At 40.3% G+C, this 20,749-nt stretch overlaps 1 protein-coding gene across 3 annotated transcripts in view; it reads right to left on the reverse strand.

The window, feature by feature from the left end:
* Window positions 1–11: 11 nt before the first annotated feature.
* gnav1 (guanine nucleotide binding protein (G protein) alpha v1) overlaps window positions 12–20,749 on the reverse strand; it is a 34,929-nt gene continuing 14,191 nt past the window's right edge. For all 3 annotated transcript variants that reach the window (XM_044346111.1, XM_044346110.1, XM_044346109.1), the window contains 5 exons: window positions 20,438–20,566; window positions 4,665–4,794; window positions 4,409–4,480; window positions 1,922–2,009; window positions 12–1,531 (listed from right to left, as the gene is read on the reverse strand). In XM_044346111.1, the coding sequence (XP_044202046.1) occupies window positions 1,341–1,531; window positions 1,922–2,009; window positions 4,409–4,480; window positions 4,665–4,794; window positions 20,438–20,566 (610 nt within the window). In that variant the 3' untranslated portion in view covers window positions 12–1,340. The remainder of the gene's footprint in view (window positions 1,532–1,921; window positions 2,010–4,408; window positions 4,481–4,664; window positions 4,795–20,437; window positions 20,567–20,749) is intronic.

The raw sequence follows: 20,749 nt of genomic DNA on the forward strand, positions 1-20,749 counted from the left end.
TAGGGTCAAAATAAGGTTGGCAGCCTCTCACATTTATTTTGTATTGTAGCTTCAGTACAATACACAGTATAAAACAATAAAATAACAGTCTGTGAACATGATCTATAAGACTTAAACAGCAGTTGTATCAAATATCAAGAATTTTACTGAGAGTGGGAAAAAAACTGAAGAAAAAAAACACATTAAGACATATGCATATGAAATGTAAATTACACGGCAGCTAAACGGCTTCATCATAAGGCACTTGGGGGTGTTTTTCTCTTTTCTCTCACTTTGAGTAACGATATCAGTCATTACCATAAAATGTTTATTATTGGAGTCAGACAGGTGCTGGTGTGATACCACAGCAAGTCGCTCAGGCGAGCTTCCAAAACAGACAAACCCCAGCAGAGTTAATGCCACACAAATCACATATGACACATCATCCTTGTTGACAAATCAGGGTTTATGAGCATGTGTGTGTCAGATATTGAACAAGAATCATCAGAGGTGAAAGAAAGGAAATTAAAATAGGTCCGAGGCTTCATGGATATTATTTGTCAGTTTCTTTACATACACTTTTCCCATTTTTAACTGGTTATTGCAGGTTTCCAGTGTCATCACTGACTGGTGAGAGTCAGGGGAACAAGTGAAGGCGCAGATTAAAATGAACGGAGTGTAGGTGACAAGTAAACACAGAGTGGGGTGCTTTTACAGTGATCACCGGCTCATTAGGAGGGTGTGACGCACAGGATGTGCACAGCGGAGACACCGTGATGGATGAGCGGAAAACATGCGATGGTATGCATGAGTGAACCCTGCACAGAGGAACTAACGGACAAACAGTAAATCCTCACTCCCTCTGTGTCCTGCCCACACACACAAAAGAGGAGACAAATAAATGGCATCATTGTATGTCAAGCCTTCAAAAAAGAAACCTCACTGTTCATAGTCTGATGTGGGTTTTATGGTACAGTACAAAAATATAAATGCCCATCATTCTCAATATAAGAATTTCAAAATTTAGGGCTTCTTTCGGGTTGAAAGACGAAGGATTAGCCATGAGGTCCTTCTCCTTCAATGTTTTTTTTTTTCCCAAAGCTACATGAAATCAAGTGTTGCAGTGTTTATAGACAAGCAGCATCACAGAGGATGAAATGCAACAGTAGAAAATGGCATCAGAGCTCCCAGGCTGCACCTTATATGAGAGAAAACAGACAATGTGTTTGGATGAGATGATCTTAATGTTCTGTTCGATGCCTTTTTGGCTATTTTAGTCTTTTTTTAAAAAAAGTGTCTGTTGTGTCACATCCAAAGGTCGACAGGCACCGACTCTTCAGCAAGGTCTCAGCCTGTGGCGGCTACAGGAGCGACACTGCCTCCAGGTTCTCTTTGATTATCGTGTCCATAACAACCTGGAAGACCACCTGGATGTTGGAGGTGTCGGTCGCCGTGGTGAAGTGGTGGTAGATGAGTTTGCTGGGCGTGGCGTTGAGTGAGACGAAGGTGGCGGCGATGAAGCGGGCGGCTGAATCCACATCACAGTCTGCGCCTGGAAGAGAAGCTTTACGGTGAAACATCTGGCTCCACTCTCACCGCACATGCAGTGTATCAGACTAGTCATCATATCTGAGGTCAGTGTGAAATGGACGCTTGCTCTACTGGCTGACCCCAATCCCAAGAGTTTTAGCATTTATATTGACATTTGCATGAGAGCAGAGAGGACACATCCCCTGTTGAGCCCACTGTGATGTGGAGAGCAAAACGCTGAGCGGAGCGGATACAAAAACCCTGAAAAATAACAGCCAATAATGTGTCTACGGGAGAACTAAACAGTGCAACAGTACATTTACAGGCCCTTTCTTTTGATACAGATTGTTGTGTCCTGTGTCCAAACTTGTAAATCTTCCTTGTGAAGACGAACATGGTCTAGCAGTCCTACCTTTAAACTGTGGCAGGTATAACCGCAGATGTCGCCCAGAGTGTAGAATCTTGTCTTGAAAGAGGTCTATCTTGTTCATGAATAAAATCTGCAAAAAGACATAAAACAATCTGCTGAGAACTCAAAAAGCTCATCACACGTCAAAGGCTCCCTCTCCAGTGGAAAAAGGAAAATCAATGCGAAAGATCATGAGACAAAAGAAAATGTTGATTTGATGACTCCCGTCTGTAGCGCTGCAATAACTCACCAAACAATTAAACCAATAAATCAATCTCCAAAATTATAGTCACGTTTATTGCCAATTTACAGATATTTACACAAAATGTAAAAATCAATAGTTGTGTTGACACCAGCATGAGAGGATGATGGTGGATCAATTACCTCGCTCCACACATCAGTGTGCAATCAATCACTCATGTGGTCTCCAGTGCAGGCGCTCAACAACCTAAGTTACTTCGTTTATAAATCTCTTCCTGCTGTTTATTGTTGCCGCCTCTAAACTCAACTTCTGCTCGGCCGCCGCCACATTTCACAGGTACTTTGTGGCTTTGTAGTAGACCAATTAAAACTACGGCCAAGTTCTCTCTTCTGGCCTGTTTTTGATCGCAGAAACAAAACAAACACGCACACAAAAGATGGACCCTGGATAATAACGAGGGAGGGATGAGGTAGAGCAGCTACCTCTGTATCCTCAATGAGGAGGATACAGAGCAACACCTAGGTGTGTAATTATCACTGACCAGCCACAGTGAAGAGTTAATTGAGGTGGAGGTTACAAATTTCCCTCCCACGTTAAAAAGCTATCATTAAACACTTTTGTTTAATGAGCCTGTTAGCCACCTTAACGTGCAAGCCCGCACACAACCCTGCACATAAACACGTCACCAACGCAGACATTTAATTGGCTATTTGGTTCTAATGACGCCTGAAATAAATGTCTTCACAGTTAAACAAAGAATATTTCACTAGAAGAGATGCTTTGGTGCAACACTGCAACTTTCTTTTTAAGATCTTTGAGATTTTCTGAAGACAAAAATCTGTAATGTTTCTTTTTTTTTGTCTGGGGTGTGATTGTTCATGGCCAAACATCACAAAAAGTTGTTTTCTTATAATCTCAATTAACCAAGATTAGAGTATTTTGTTTTGATTTATAAATCATCACCCGTGCCTTCATTTGTTCAGAGATCCGAGTTTAATCAGAAATGTTAAAAAACACTGAATGTTTTTCTGCACTGAAAGGTGCAGAAAACACTGCCGAGTGAACAGCAGTTGACATTCCTGTCAACATGCAGTGACTTGTAATTTAAGTGAGTTTGAAATGCAAGTTAAGTGGAATAAATTGAACAAGCTTGTTACACGGTTGTTTTAATGTGATCATTTACCGGAAACGGGAATGGAAAAACACAGAGAGGGGAAAATGTCACCTCGCCAAAGCTCACCCTAATTACAACTCGCTGTTTAATTACGAGTGACAGATGACTCAGAGACAAAGGGCTGAGGCCGGGCTGTGTTTGTGTGTGTGTGTGTGTGGAAACACCATTTATCATTCACATTAGTGTTATTCTTGTTTCATGGGGTCATAGAGAACAAATGTGGAGCAACAAAGAGATTTTGCTCATGTCTGCTCCGTTTGCTCCGTCCACCAGATGCTGAGTGAACATGACTGAATGTCCTTCACCGTTCAGTAACAACAGTTTTAAAGGACAACGCATCATTGTGGATTCACTTGATATGTGTTACTAAACTATCAACTTCAAACTCATGAACTTTCAACCGCAGTGGTTCCAAAAATCTTTGGTCTCTGGTGAGTAGATTTTTATATCAGGAAAAATTCAGTTCAATTAAAAACAGATCTTTTCCTCTTAATCTTAATTCATCTTTAAGACTTTTTTTTCTTATCACATGAATTATGTTGCAACCCCACAAAATTATTCTATGACTCTACAGCAGTGGTTGTCAACATAGACGACAACCAAAGGGACTGCAAGAAAAATCTGAGGTCTGAAGTCTAGATGGTTAACGGGACAGGAAAGGAGAAACAACAGATTTATGTTACGCAAGATTAGGTTTTGTTTTGTTTTTTAGAAACAGGGTTCTAATATAATTTTATGTGAATTTCCAGATAAATTTACTGTTCTGGTCCCAGACCTCTGAATTGCCACTCTGATTTCTGATTTTTTTTTCAGCGATTCAAATACATCTGCTGTTGTCCCATTTGAAGGCTTTTTTAGCCAGCAACAGTCGACCAGTCAGAGCTTTGTAGGCAAGATTACAAATGTAATCTTTCTGCATTGCTACATCCAAGAAAAATTGTGACAGAAAGATACCAACATAGGGCGACAAGTGAAAATTTGACTGAGACAGTTGTAGAAGTTGTTCTAAGTCGACTCACTGTACAGCAAAACAACTCTTAAATCTCTGAAATTTATATGAATTTTGCGGAAAAACTCACAATAACCGCTCCTAGTAACCGAACGAATTTCTCACCATGGATGTGCTGCGGAAGAAGACGTTGTTGCAGATGGAGGAGAAGAGTTTCATGCTCTCCTGCAGACGATTCTGCAGAGAAGAAGACAATAAAACCATCAGACAGCTGCAGAGGTGCAGAGGAACACAGAGGGCAGACGACAAGGGATAGCCATACACTGATTGGGTGAGACTTTAATGAGAGGTCTCTTTTTAATATGAGTGGAGAGAATGAAAACTGTGAGGGAGTGATTGATTGAGTGACTGCAGCCTGTACCATAGAGGGGTCTTCCACCAAGGTCATGTCGTAACCGCTGAGTGACACCACGAAAAGCACCGCCCTGACATCCTCAAAACATCCAATCCACTTCCTCCGCTCAGTTCGCTGGCCTCCAACGTCGTACATCCTACACACGGGGAGGGAAGACAAGGTGCAGAGGAAAAGAGAGAAAAATGAACAAAAAAATATAAATAATAGAAACATTTCTCATCAGTTCTCCATTCATGTACATACTTAATAGCAACATTTGTCACTTAAAGCCCTGTCAACTGATTTTTTGGCCACTTGGGGGCAGCGGAATAAGTTGTAAACACAGCACTGACTGCATTTACATGCACTTAAGTAACCACAGGCCTGTTTTACGAAGCAGGATTTGGGGTTAGTGAGGTAACTTCAGGTTTAACTCTGGGTTATCAGGGTTATGATGGCGGTTCACTTCTTACTGGGGTACATCACCATGGTAACTTATGCTGAACAGTTAACCTGCTCTGGAGCATCACAACCTGTCAACACTCCGACCACTGACCAATCAGATCACTGGAAAAAAAGAGTCATCATTCCTACAAGATCCCAACATGGACAAAAGTCCTGAGTTTACAATAAAGTGACAATTAAAAAAGAGCAATATATATTTTTATAGGTCAGTTAGAAACATTTTATTGTTCCAGGCTTTCTATTTCCACTCTGGTTTTAAAACAGAGCTTCTAACAAACGGAGAGATCGTTTACGACTCTAAACACATGAAAGCTGGCAGTGTGGATGATTTTACACTCTGATTCCATCACTGCAGCTCAGAATAACATGAGACAACTGTGTGATGATAATTGGAAATAAATACGAAAGACTGTCTTTTATTAGAAAAATAATCCACACTGTTAATTGGCTCCAATGATTATAAATGCAACATTTAGGTCAGATAAGCCTCATCAGTCATTAACTACTTTTCCACTCTTTGCTTTGGTAGCAGAAACAGTCTGGCATTATTTTTGTTGTTTTATGTGACATATTCATATTCATGGTTTCTTCATCATCCAACTAAATAGCAAAAAATACTCACTCTTTACTTAAGTCATATACAATAATACCTACATATATGTTAAGCCTTAGCAGTGGTGTATCCAGGACATTTTGACTGGATACAAAACAACAACAACAACATCACATTGCTTCAACATACGCACAGATAAATCATAATTGAATTCCAAGACCTATATTAGCATCCATTGTAATGTTTGTGCTCAACGCCAGATTATTTTTACATTTTATAATACAGCATTAAACTAAAGGTGCCATGCTGATCACCTACAACGACTAGAGTCGATATTACAACCGAGAACAACACGAACATGCAGCTGCCATTCTAATCATTTTTCTATTTTATGTACATTACATTTTCCATTTCCGTCCATCGGTCTCTGGGAGGCAGTGGTTATTTAAACATGTCTATTATCAGTAATTCTGTTAAGGATAGGCTACACATTTTCTATGAGCCATTTCCCTGTGGTGGAGTAAATATGGTATATGTTACAGGTTCAAAATGAAGCTCTGGGTCCAAACTGGTGCAACACATTTATTCACAGGGGTCACCTGTGCAAAACATACAGCAGTCAGCAATGTTATTCATATCATTGTGGCGTTGACTCAGCTTGCATCAACTCCACTATCTCTACTAACTATGAACTTCACTGTAATAACTTTAGCTTACAGTCCTGCTTTAAAGTTCTCAATGGACTTTACTTACTTAAAACATCCCGCACACAATGCTACAAATACCTACATGTGTAAATTGCACCATAACATTTTCTACCAATACAGAAAAATATAGAACATTCACAATCATAAACATATTTTCTTGTCTGCATGAGCAACACTCTCTTATATTCCATAGATGTCTCTTACTCAGTTTAACTAATTGAACATCACATAACACCTTTAACTGTGTTTACTGAATGACCTGAACTTGACCAATGATCCATCAGAGCTGGGGTGGCCAGTGAGATTTCACTTTTAATATTTGACATTAAAAGTTATTTTTAGTGTTTCTACATCTTCTTATTCTGTTGTATGATTACAGGCTATTGTTTACATTTCACTTTGTTGAACATGGCTTTTTGCTGTACCTAAAACAGAAGCTTTCCGCAGGTACTTGGTATCACCATTTCATCTCATAACATGTGAAGTACTTCATTCATAGTTCTGATGATGACGCTTGTAATTAACAACCCTACCTCTTTCACATGAGCTGGAAAACCCAGAATTGACTGAGCTAGTTGATAACCAGCTTCATAGTACTGCTTATCTGGACAGTTAGGCTCAGTGAAGCCAGCTAACGAAAAGATATCCTGGGTATTTTGAACTTCGTTCGTAGTCTCTGGTTACTCAGAGAAACCAAGTTATGTTGGTAATCGATTTGACATGATCACCTCACAAAGTTACTATAAGATAAGGTAAGGTAAGTTTATTGATCCTTGGAGGGAAATTCAGCATTACAGCAGCACCAGAGAAAGGAACCAAAGAGGTAGATAGGAACATGATACAGATAAACAGAAAAAAAGGGTAGTAATCAGTGGCGGCTGGTGACTTTAAATTTTGCAATTAATCCGCAGTTCATATGCCTGCCGAACCATAGGGGTGACCCATACGGATCACGGATCAACTACAATCCGTTACACCACTAGTTAACACTTGTTATTCTAGTTACTTTAAGCTTATTACTCAATATACGGCTCAGCTTAAAACAAACTAAAGAAACTGTCAGAAGCAAGCAGCCAGACCTCCTGCACTCATTCACTAATCACATATCAACATCAACAGGTGACTGAACAACCACTCAATTAAAAAGACAGCTCACTATAACTTCAACAAGCAAACTACCCACAACACATTATATGATCTCTGCTGCATTCTTGTTAAGGAGATAAATTCACACAACAGCCACACAGAGAGACATTTAACCATCAGAGATGAAATTAGCAACCAAAGAGACAAAGAGAGAGAAGCTGTATCTGACTCACGTTATCTGACGTCTTCTTCTTTCTATCATGGAGATCAAGTATTCATGTCATAACGTCCATCTGTAGCTGTTGGTCATCTTGTATGTTAGTTAACAGAACTTTGTGGCTGCTGGTTAACCAGTCTGATATCATTAGCAACAATGACAAACAAGCTAACTCTCCTGGTTGTTTCTCCAGTTGCTTCTCTCTCCAGCCTCCCCGGCAGCGTCCTGCTGCTGCTGCGCTGCACAGTCCAGATCATTTCTCCCATTAGCTTAACAACAGTCCTTAACAGTCCTTCCATGGATGTATAGAGTCCTTCAGGCTGCTACAACAAGTCAGCTGTTGCATTGGCTAACGCAAGGAGCTATCTACTGCTGCCTATCTACTCTGCCTTACAGCGGAGAGAATTGAAGATGAAATCTGGAAACTATCATTGGACCAATTTGATGTCAATATTGCATTCTGGTTGTTGATTGGTAAGGGAGGACAGCCTCCCTTGGAGCGTCATTTTATGTGTCATGGCCAATCACAGATTAGCATGAAAAAAAATGAAATACATTGAGTCCAATGTAAGAGATCCCGCCCTGCGGAGGACAGCAGGCACCCGTCCTCCTCTGTCCCCCACTCCACCTCCACCAATTGCGCCCCCCCAACCACTTCACACACATTGCCCTTTCTCCTCCTGCCCTGCAGGTGTCGCTTTTGAAGCATTTTAAACAGAATTTCAGTAATGGATTTTTTCCAAAGAGAGAAAAAATACTTTATAAATAATACTGAGATTTGTAATGGTTTATTTCAACCAAATATTATTTATTATATTTTGATCTCCCTTTTGTCTCTCAAAAAATAGAGGAGGATCAACCTCCTCTGCCTCTATGGACCAGCCTCCACTGGTAGTAATATATATACACACATAACTGTGCAAAAGTCTGGCACTTTAGATGTTTAGATTCTCACACAATACCATCAGGGAGGCATCTGATCGGTCACAAACCTATTTTGCAGCATGACAATGACCCCAAACATACAGCCAGAGTCATAAAGAACTATCTTCACCTACAAGAAGAACAAGGAGTCCTGCAACATATGACATGACCCCCACAGAACATCTTCAAGTCAGTCTGGGATTACCTGAAGAGACAGAAACAACTCAGACGCCTGAATCCACAGAAGAACTGTGGCAAGTTCTCAAACAAAATAGATCAAAGTTAGATCCATATATACAGTATAGGCTATTACTCTATTACTATACTCTATGTGCAATATATGTGCAATTATCTTAAATCCAGATCAAAGTGGCAGATTAGATAGTAGTAGATACAGTATGGCAAACTTGTTGGCATACAGCTGCTTATTTATACAACCAGCAGATACTGAGACTTTAGCATATTTGGAGTCCACCTGATGAATGTATGCAATATTAATTCTTCATTTCGCTCTGTTTTGGTCTTTCTGGGGGAAATATCTGGCCCTTTAGCTGCTAAATGCTCCACTATGTTCACCAGCTAGTCACTAATTTTGTCTGTCTGCTGTTGTGTGCTGAGCAGTTTGTGTATGGTGGGCTTTTTCACTGAAAACAACTCCTTCCTGCTGCTAAAAACAACGCTGATGAGAGAAGTGACAGTGATCCAAAGCTGTAAAGTTGTGGAAACAACAGTGAGCTGAAAGATGCTGTTTTGAGGCATCTAATAAAAGATATGTACAACAGGTGGTTCATGTAATCAGTTGGTTCAGCTGTGTTACTGCTTTGTGTGAGAGGAGCATACATCTTTTCAGTGTGCTTGTGCCATGGCAGGTGCCTATTTGTGCTCCTGTTTGGTTTTGGTTTATGGTGAAGGAAACTATGGGCTATACTTCAACATCACTGGTGAGCTGTATTGAACTTCATAATTAATCTGACTATTATTTTAAATATTTTAAAATGTTACTCGGGTAATGGGTGTTGCTCGAAAAATGGGTCAAATGAAAAGGGTATCCGATTTTACCGAAAACTTGATAAAATGAACATGGGGTGGGTGTTAATTGAGAAATGGTTAAAATGAGGAAAGGGGGGTGTTAATCAAGAAATGGGTAAAATTAGTAATATTCCGTGTCAGGCGAAAAATGGGTGACCAGGTCGAGGCCGAGGTCAGGGACGAGGATGGGGACGAGGACGACGAGGGCGACGAGGGTGATGAGGACGGAACGACAACATGAAGAACGAGAAGAAGAAGAAGAACACGAAGAACACAAAGACGAGGAACGCGGGGAAGAAGGCAAAACAGAGACATACCTGTCAAAGAACAGAAAACTGACATGGTCCTCCTCGGCAGCACGTAAGAAGCGGGGCCGCCGGGGCGGTACGACAGACCAAAAGGTCCCAACTAGGTCGAGGTTGAGGATGACGGGGACGAGGACAGGGACGAGGACGACGAGGCCGAACACCACTGGACCCACGCCGTACGCGGTGTCCCGCACCCGCGACATTGTCTCGACCTTCTACCTCTTCTTCACGCCAGCTATAGACAAGCTCATCCAGGAGACGACCAATCCGGAGGGGTTTCGGAAATACGGAGAGGGTTGGAAGCCCATGAACAACGTGGACGTGCACGCTTATGTAGGGCTGCTGATCTTGGCGGGCGTATACAGGTCTAGAGGCAAGGCCGTAGCGAGTCTGTGGGACTTGGAGAGCGAAAGAGCGATCTTCCGCGCTACGATGCCACTCAAACTCTTTTACAGGCACTCGAAACTAATACAGTTCAACGACCGCAAGTCGAGATCCGCAAGGCACGCGACCAACAAACTGGCCGCTGTGAGAGAGGTGTGGGACATGTGGGCCGATAGTGAGTGATAATGGTGATGTAATAATAATAATATGAACTTGAACAGCAGCTCCTGAGGAGGGGGATCACCATGGTCGGCACAGTTCAGAAGAACAAACCCGAGCTCCCGCCGGCGTTGCTTATGTGTAAGGGGAGACCGGTGTCGTCGTCCATGATCGCTTTCACGGCCACCACGATGCTAGTGTACGTACCGAAGAGAAACAAGAACGTGGTGCTTCTGAGCACGTGGCACACGTGGGCCGAGATCAGCAATCGTGAAGACAAGAAGCCCGCTATCGTACTGGACTACAACCGCAACAAAGGAGGTGTGGATAACCTAGATAAGGTGATCGGGACATATAGCTGCAGGAGGATGACCGCCCGCTGGCCCCTGGTCGTCTTCCACAACATAGTCGACGTTTTGGTCTACAACGCCTTCGTCATATGGAGAGAGCTAAACCCCGCCTGGATGTCTTGCAAGCGGAACAAGAGGAGGGTGTTCCTGGAGCAGCTGGGTAAGGTGCTCGTAACCCCGTTGATTGAAAGAAGGGCGTCTCCCCCGCACAGACGCCTCCACTGCGGTCGTGAAGGCCATTCAGAGGAGAACCAGGCGGTCACTCACAGTCAATATGGTTGAGGATGAGGATAAGGATAAGGATAAGGATAATACATCAGCGCCTGTGCTGCCTCCACTGGCGTCCGCATCGGCCTCTGCCTCCACCTCAGCGAGTAAGAGGAAGAGGTGTCAGATTTGTCCATCAAAGAAAGACTCTAAAACAAGTACTTTATGCTGCGGGTGTAATAGATATATATGCAAAGGCTGTGCGCTTGTATACTGCCCGACATGTGTCAGGGGAGATGTATAATAAAGACTCTAAAACAAGTAGTGCTTTATGCTGCGGGGTGTAATAACAATAACAATAATCATAATATTAATGATAATAATAATAAGCATCATCATCATTTGGTGGGGGATGTACCGATGTGACCCTAAGGACACGGGGTGTGTGCGGGACTATAAGAGGACAGCGTGAGGGTTAAAAAGGGGCCACGCAATAAACTCAATTTACATTTTAGCCCTGCTCCACCCACACAGGTGTTTTCACTTATTTCACTGATTAGCGCTCTTCAGGGCTGTGTGGTCATGTACAGACTGTGATTTCAATCTCACATTCACTTTGTTACACAATTTACACCTTTATAATTCTTACAGTACATGGAGTTTGAACACCTCATGTAGTTTCCAGCACAAGTCCACCCAACTTCAACCTGAGCAGAGGTCAAATCAGCACAATAACTGAAAACACCTGTTGGATGTTTTAATTTAACCCTAACAAGTTAATCTGTCCATGAACCAAAAGAAGAGCCCCCATCTGCTCACAGTGGGCATTTTGACATGTTACAGCAGAAAAAACAGGTGTAATTAATAACAATCATGATGGCTGCATCCCATTTAGGTGTCCCAGATCCAGAGCCCTGGACTTGGCTCATTGGCACGGATCATTGTGGCTTGTTACCATTATTAATTACATCTGTGCTTTTCCTTGTCTGCTGTGAAAAAAGTCTAACTGATGTAAACTCAATGGGAGATGGACTTGTGATGTTGGCAAATTTGAAATATTGATTGGAGAAACAAATAAAAAACAAGTATTAAAGATGTGGAGAAGAAAATCAAGGGCAAGTAACAACAAGCTGCACACGGGTAGAGGAATAACAGATTCACACTGAAATACTGGACCCAGGTGCTTCTGATTTAGCAGGCCAACACACTCCAATCAGGCACCTTCAAGAGAGTAAACAGACAAAGCGCGCAAACACACACACACACACACACAGCGACTCTCACGCCACAGAGAAGCTACTGTTGAGCTGCTGAATTTCAAACAGAAGTCATTTCTTGAAACAAATCATTTTGACAATATGCTTTTGTCTGATTTTGGAGACATCTCTGCCCTCTCAGAGAGGCAAGAACAGAAGAAATTACATAGACTGTATGTAGTAAAATAAACCATCCTCCATCCTGAGAGAATACGGCTGTTTATTTATCATCACGACAGTAAAGACAGGACTTTAGTTATATATATTTATATACAATCATAAATATATATTTGTGTGTGTGTGTGTGTACAAGTATGTGAAATGACATCTCATTGTGACTGACATGTCCTTTAGCAGGATTCAATTTCCAGCAGAAAAGTGTGTGCTTTCTGAGTGTTCATGACCTTCCATACTGATGGTACAGCCCACTGTAGTACTGAGAGGAAACTCTAATCAATGACAGATTGTATTGGTTTTGGATAAGGTCAGATATTCCTCAAATATGCGATTTACACACAAAAAGAGGAGCAAGTCAAACACATCTCCGCAGACTGGGTGCCCCCCTCCCTCCTTTTCAATTTTCACCAAGACAATCACAACATTTACCCCGAGACAATCACAACAGGGCAGCACAAAGAGCGTAAAGGTCAACCTTCTCCAAAAAGACAAGAGAGAAAAACACAACAGGAATAAGAGCAGAGAACACAGAGAGAGACACAGATCAGTTCGTCCCACTTCGCCCATTTTCAGAGCCAGATGTGCCATCTCCCAACTTCCATTTGAGCATCCATCGAGTTAATGCAGCGCTTTATTGAGGGGGGAAATGAACATGTGGAAACACGGACGCACAGACAGGGAAACAAACAGCGAAGGCGACACAATGTAAAGATGAGATAAGATTTCCGATGGAAATTTTCCATGGAAATTGAAGCCTGGCACATGACACCTCAGTGAAGCTGATGCTTCATTACACAAACCTACTCACTAGCATGTGCACCCTAATAACACACGCTTTGACAAATAAGAGTACAGGTGCACACACACATACACAGACACACACTGACCATAATCTGGACCATGGAGAGTCAGCGTTTGGTAACATATTCAGTTAAGTCCTGCTTCCAGCAACCTGTCGGCAAATAAGCCAGAAAACTGAACGACTGACAATAAATACAGTGAATCAACAGCACAAGTTTTCTTCTCAGGTAGAGGAAGGCAGAGGTGTGTACTCGAGTCACATGACTTGGACTTAAGTCAAAACTAAGTAACAAATTTGATGACTTCGGACGCCACAAAACTTGGAAAAAGGCTTGCAGTTCAACTTTGAGTTTAACACCAGTGACTCTTGTTCTTACATAGACTTGAAGCTTAAGACTTGATAATCACAGTCCAAAGTGGAAGAGTCAGCAGCAACACTTACTTTGTTTTATTTAGCTTTTGAAAACAGCCAAAATTTTATTTCATGTGTCACTATAACACATAAGTTCACTGGACACATCTTTTAACTATCATCTTCAGGTGCTGGAAAAAAAACTAGTAAGCGGACCTTGAGATGAGCTTTTCTTGTCTAACTTGTTGCTCAAGAGGAGAGATTTAGTTTTCTTTAGTGTTAGTTGTATACACCAGGTGTTTCCATTAAGTTCGCCCCCTTACAGTCATGAAATAAGTTTTGAAAATTAATAAAGCACTCTACATTAGGCATTAATCATTTGAATTTATCTTGTACATACAATTACTATCAATTGACATTAATTTGGTTTGGTTTTTGGCGAACACATTATGATGCAAAGCCAAAAGGTTAGGATGTAGGACTTGACTTTGAATTTGACTGTCAAAACTTGAAAAACAATAATTAGCGTTCTGTCAATATGATGAAAAGCTGAGGCTAATGCAGGTCTTAAATTTTGTTTTGTGACCGTGTGAAGAGACACCTGACCTGTCTTCAGTGTATAAACTGCGTATGTTAATATTCTTCAAATGAAAACTGACTGCACAGCTAACTGCACAGAGCCAACATGCTCCAAACCTCGACCTTGTCTGTATAAAGGAACACTTTTCTTTATGTATCGCACCTCTTTATCATCCTTTTCTCCTCTCTGCCTTCTGCACCTGCTGTTCTCGCCCCGTAATGTTCACCCTCATCTGCAGTGTTGTAATTGCAATTATCAGAGCAGTTGATATTAATGATGCAGGAAAAAAAAAATCCAGATCCTTATTACGCTGGGGGGTCAAAGGTCAAAGTGGATGTCTGTATGCAAACTAGTCTGTGTCTGGGTGTAAAAGTTGTGAGACTTTGCTCTTTCATGCACACACAAGTCTGCACACACAGACACTGGAAACATGACAGTTTGATTAAAGGCTGTCATCCATGTTCATTAAGCATTAGTTAATGAGACCTGGAGTGCTGTTAATTTATCGATTATTCAGGGTGTGAGATTTTTGTCTGTGTGTAGTACAGAACTGCTTTTGTTCCTATTTTTTAAAGAATTTATAAATTTTTTAAAAAAAGAATATTTTTTTATAAGGCTTAATAGAGAAACACTTAAGAAGTGCTACAAATTAAAATTTAGTTTGGATATCACTTGTAGAAAGTAAAGTAAAATACACACAAAGCACATGTAATGGTAAAGATAGGCTGAATAGTGATAGAAAACAAACACAGAGGGAGAGATACTGTTTAGAGGTTTGAGTACTGTAATACACTTACACTTTCTTGACAGTGAGAAAATCAATACCGCCGAAAGCATGGAGCAAGAGCCAGCAGGCCATTAGCTTAGCTTAGCACAAAGACTGGAGACAGGGGAAAACAGCTAGCCTGGCTCTGTCCAAAGTTCAAAAATCACCTCCAAAATGTATTAATGAACATAATGTTGTATCTCATTTGTTTAATCTGTACACAAACAGAAATGTAAAAATGAGAATTTGTAGTTTTACATAGTGTAACTATTTCCTGTTTTTAAGCTAGGCTAATCTAATCGCCTCATGTCTCTACCTCCAAACTAACTGTTCAGAAATGAATGATATCAATGTTCTTATCCGATTCTTGGCAAGAAAGGGAATAACTATTCCTTGAAAACATTTGCTCAAGAAAAACTCCAAAAGTCTACACCTATAAAATCTAAACTTACTGATATTAAAGGTTACACAGTACAAGGAAGGTGACTTTGTTTTCTGTGTAGCAGGATCGAGGTAGACAAACCTCAAGACTGACATCACACTATCGTACTGTGTGGGACAATTATCTTTGCCCGTAGATGATGTTTAAGCTGAATTATTCAAATCTTGAACATTTGGTCACATTCATTATTTAGAATCTCCCTGAAACACTGAAGGAAGTTTGATGTGAAGCTCTGGGAGTCATTAACATTTTACTGTGTGTTTACTTCTACATGACAGACTCCTCACAATACTTTTGGGTTCAGATTAGGGGTTGGGGCGTCTTGTAACATGAGAGCTGGACATGCAGTTGATCATTATCATTGATCGAGCAGAGGCTGGAGAAAAGATGATTAACTCATCACTGTCCAGTGAAAACAATGTCACTTTTATGCTTTCAGACAAGGATTTAGCACTATAGCCTGACTGACGCTGGATTTTTGAGGTCAATACCAATAGATAATTGAGTGTTTAAAAATCTGATAATGATCAGCTCATATTCAGTTTTTAACATAAATATCAAACAAACATTTTAGAAAGGGATCCTTTAAACTTAATTATTAAAGAATCAAGATATGTACTGAGCAGGACACTTTACAGTTGAAAAATAAAACTTGTCAGTCCTCTCTGGTGGACCAACTATGTAATGATAACACTGGTTTGACATAACTGGAATTTCTCTACTACAGTTTCTTACTACTTACCGCGTAATGTGTACAATACACACTACGATACAATATATATGAAATAAACAAATATTGGCCAGCATATTTATCTGCAATTATTACACATTCCTTTTTTTCTTAGCTTCATAAAACACCCTTAAAACACATTAGCGTTTTCCACAAAATGAATGTTTTATTGTACTGATCCATAATTCTAATAATTTCCAATAAGTTTCCTGGAAAATAACTGTAATTTGGTGCAAATCATGGGAAATATAGGAATGTCCTTGAAAGAAAATCTCAATTAAAACCCATGTTGATACAAATTTTTGATTGGAAATTTTATTCTCTGTTGAATTATATGTTTGTCTGTAGAAACATGTCACATTTTTGTGTGTTTATCTGACTTGCTGTACACTGACTAAATCACTGTTTAGGTTACACAAGTATTTAATTTGAATTCATTAATTATCAACTCAGCTCTGTCTTTAGTTTGCCTATAATTAACACCAAATAACAATTATTTATGTAAATTATGCGAAAATTACGCAACCATAAAGTAAAGCGTTACCAAATTTAGTTTCACAAAGCTTGAAACAAGGTTTTGTACGATGTTAGATTTGATTTGCTGCATGTTTCAAAAGTAGATGTACAGTATTTTCCTAATACAGGCCTACATTCTGTTTTAAGATTATATTTACTCCAGTTTTCCTTGGATGTGACAGAAGACAGTCTAAAGAGACGGGGGGACAACGGGAGAACATGGGTGATGATGACATGTAACAAAGGTGCCCTGGTCAGAATCGAACTGGGAATGTTGGGGTCACATGATGTGCATCATAGACCACTCAAAGCTTCAGCAGAGCAAACACATCCTGCAACATTACTGACAGACCGAGAATAATTTAATAATAAAGAAAAATGTGCACCTAATTTTAAAACTGTCACAGTTCTAATGCCTCACAGTGAGTCATAAAACAAGTCTTAAATAATAAAAACAGGAGTGCAGGGCGCAGATGTTGGCACAGATGAGAAACCCTCAGTATCAACCTACTAGAGAGAGACAATCATGAAGTGAGGGAGACAGTTGTTAGCTACAAGTGCAGCCTCAATATTTACCAAACTACAGAAGAAATCACTATTTCCATATTTACTTTGCAGTCTGCTGCTTTCTAAAACCACTGCTGAATGAACACTGATATTATTCTGATGTTGAAAAGTTATATACAGAGCCTCCACTTATAATTAAAAACAATTATTTGTTAATTTAGTGGGTCAGTAAAACTACGTACTGTTTATGTCTGAAATGGAAAAACTCACGCTGTATCCCTGCTGTCTATTTGTTCTCTCCTTCTGACAAACACGGTCCACGAAAACACAAATCTACTTCTCCAAATCCCTTTAATATCCTTTTTGTTGCTAAATTTGAAATAATTACATCAACTTATGCTAAGCTCCTCATCGACCCCAAGGGCTTGATCTCTCAAAGTAACACACACACACACGCACACACGCACACACAGACACAGTGTTGTGTGTCAGTTAACTAAACCCAATTATTTATCTCCTCAAGAATTCAGGCAGATAAGAGCTGGCAGAGGCTGGGCTCCGTCCTCCAGCACCACCTGGGACTCTGCTTCTCAGATCTGACACCGTCACCATCATCACAGTGCTTCAAAGAAAAAGAAAATACACACAAACAAATTTTTAAAAGAGCAAAGAACAACTGGCTTCTGAGTGACTCAACTGTGTCGCAAACAGTGAAACTGCAAGGAAAACGCAGCATTTATCTGCACACAATACAAATTTGGTTATGATCAAAGTGTTTCTTTGCTGGTGAAACTTTTCCTGATGTGAAATCCTTAATACTCCAGTAAAATGTGTGCATGATGTTTAACGCAAAAAGACACACAAGTCAGCAGCATCCGGAGACGTACAGGAGGCATTTGGATGTGACACAAATGCCCCAGACTCAAGTCATCTGCTGACAAACTGGCGCTCTCTACATTGTTTATATGCTAAACAGACATCTTATGAAAAACTGAAGTAATGTGTTTTATTATTATAATTCCATGTGAGGTGTAATGTCAAGCATGGATGAAGGATGGGTTGATAATGCGGTTGGATGAGAAAGGAGGCACTCCTCAGGTAGACATTACTAAAAAAGAGACAACAGAGTAATCCGATTTTCTTGATATAATAGATACACTGTAGACAGACACACACAAACACACACACACACACACACACACACACACAGAGTGTACATTGTTGAATGTATCCTGTTAACCCTTTCACAGCCCATTACCTTTCCAATAAAACCAAACTGTGGAAAATCACCCACAATCCTTCATGCTGATGTCACAAACCAACACTCTCAACTGACCTCTTGATTTCCACCTCTACAGACCACAAATGTTCAGTGTTCACTGGACACCCATTAAGAAATCACTGCCCAAGACTAAATTTAATCATTTGTTGCAGGTCTTCACGCTAGAGTCATTTTTGATTTTATAAACGCAAATGTCACTGACTGATGAAGTTACACCATTGGTTGACACTTGACTGCTTGCAAATAATGCAAATATGGGTATTGGAACAGACCAAGTGTCCATATTGCCAGTTCTTTGACTATACTGGTACTTTTTTCTGTCAGTTGTCTTGTACTGTACAATCAACAAACGTACTGTGAATAACTCAAATAAGGTCTATATAATCATAGACAAGCTGTCTTTCCAGCAGTATGCACACAGGACTTTACATCAACACCACAATCATGAAAATGAGAGAAAACACTTTTCTCAGTTCAAATAATTGAATAAAAACATCCAGCATGATTTAACAGGGGATACCACACTTTTAGACACTTTTAAAATATAAACCTGTTATGTTCAGCAAATTTGAGGTGAAGTAATTGCTGTAAAGTTTCATTGCATTACATTTATTTGGCTGGGAGCAATTAGGGGTTCAGTATGTTGCTCAAGGACACTTCAACATGTTATCATCCTTGTGATTCATGGCTGACCCACTCTATCAACTGCGCTACAGCCACTTCTTTTAGTTAATTTTTGTGTATCCAATTTCCGCCTTGTCTACTTGTCAGTCAGTAACTTCCTGCATTATCCAGATTTCAGTACCTTTGCAGAGATCTTTAATTCCAAGGAACTGACACCAGTTTAAATACATGTCAATTTCTGCCCCTACCAAAGTTGGCAGTTAATTCTTGGATAGATAGTCTTCTTTACGCTGATCAGACATTGCCAAGTTTAGATATAATTTTATTATCCTGTAATTTCATGTTTATTTTATATAGTATTTCAGGTCTTCCGGTGAACAACAAAACCTTCTTCAGCTCTTAATTCCCAAAACTTCAATTCACCGTACACAATTTACTGCACCTGCTTTCAGTGCGTATGCTTCAGCCAGCACTGTAACTGACATCATCTTTCAGTTTATTCACTTGAACTAATTTCTTTCGGGACTTCAACTAACACATCCAGCTCAATTTGTCACCTGCACACGACTGACATTTCAACTACTTTCAGTTGCTGAACTTAAACGGCATCTTTCCTTTCACTGCTTTCACTTGAAATGACACTTCATCTTCATTCAGTGTTTTCACTTAAACTGAAACATCAGCTTCAACACTTTTATTTTAACAGCTATTTCAACTTATTTCAGTATGTGTAGTGTCTGTACAATTTTTTTGTAATGTCAGTTGAATTGCAACTTTAAAGGTATACTATGCAGGATTTCATCAGCAAGCAAGTATCAATTTATTACATTCATTTCAACGTTATTATCCTTTGACGTTAGTTTTGAAGCTCTGTTCTGCATCACTGAGGTTGCAGAGAAATCAAGTTCATTAATATCTAGCACCCTGTCATGACCATCAATGGCTTCAGGAAATGAGTTTATCCAATGGAGGATGATAAAGTAGTTGGTATTATGTGACACCGGCTCATTGATCATAGATGAATATGGTCATCTGACATCAGCCCCATGAGCTCAGATACTTGCCCTCTGCTTCTCCGCTGATAAGACTGATGCTTTTGAATGTGTGTGTGTGTGTGTGTATGCTGTCAGTAGATGAACTGAAATGTGCCATTTTGACATATTGAATGAAGCCGCCCATCTCCATCTCAAATCTTGGGCCTATCGCATGGCTGTAGATGGAGATAAGAGTGTCAAAGCTGAAGAAGTGAAATAACTTGGGACAACAGGCATTCTCGGAGAAATCTACATCAAGTGCAGACCTGACGGCAGCTGCACTGCGTCAGTCAGCACTTATAAGGACTCTTATTCCGCAGCATTATGTCTCAATGAAAGCCTACCTGAAAATGAGATGGTTGACTTTGAACTGGGTCTCTATCACGCCTGTTGTCCTCAGTCGTACTCGCAGAACATCTGTCTCTGTGGGCACGTAGTCTGGAGACATGATGCGAGGCATGTTCTCGAAGAAACTACAAGGATGAGGACGAGGAGGACATGACACATAGAGACAGAGAGAAAGATGGGTGCAAAAAGGGCAAAAAGGTGAAAGACAGAGGAGGAGTGGGTGGAACAAGAAAGAGAGCGGAAGGAAAATTTAACAACCTGCAAACAAACTTGAGATCAAAAGAGAAAATCAGGTATCAGTTGCAGTT

This window comes from Thunnus albacares, chromosome 3, assembly GCF_914725855.1.
Source record: "Thunnus albacares chromosome 3, fThuAlb1.1, whole genome shotgun sequence".
NCBI lineage: Eukaryota > Metazoa > Chordata > Actinopteri > Scombriformes > Scombridae > Thunnus > Thunnus albacares.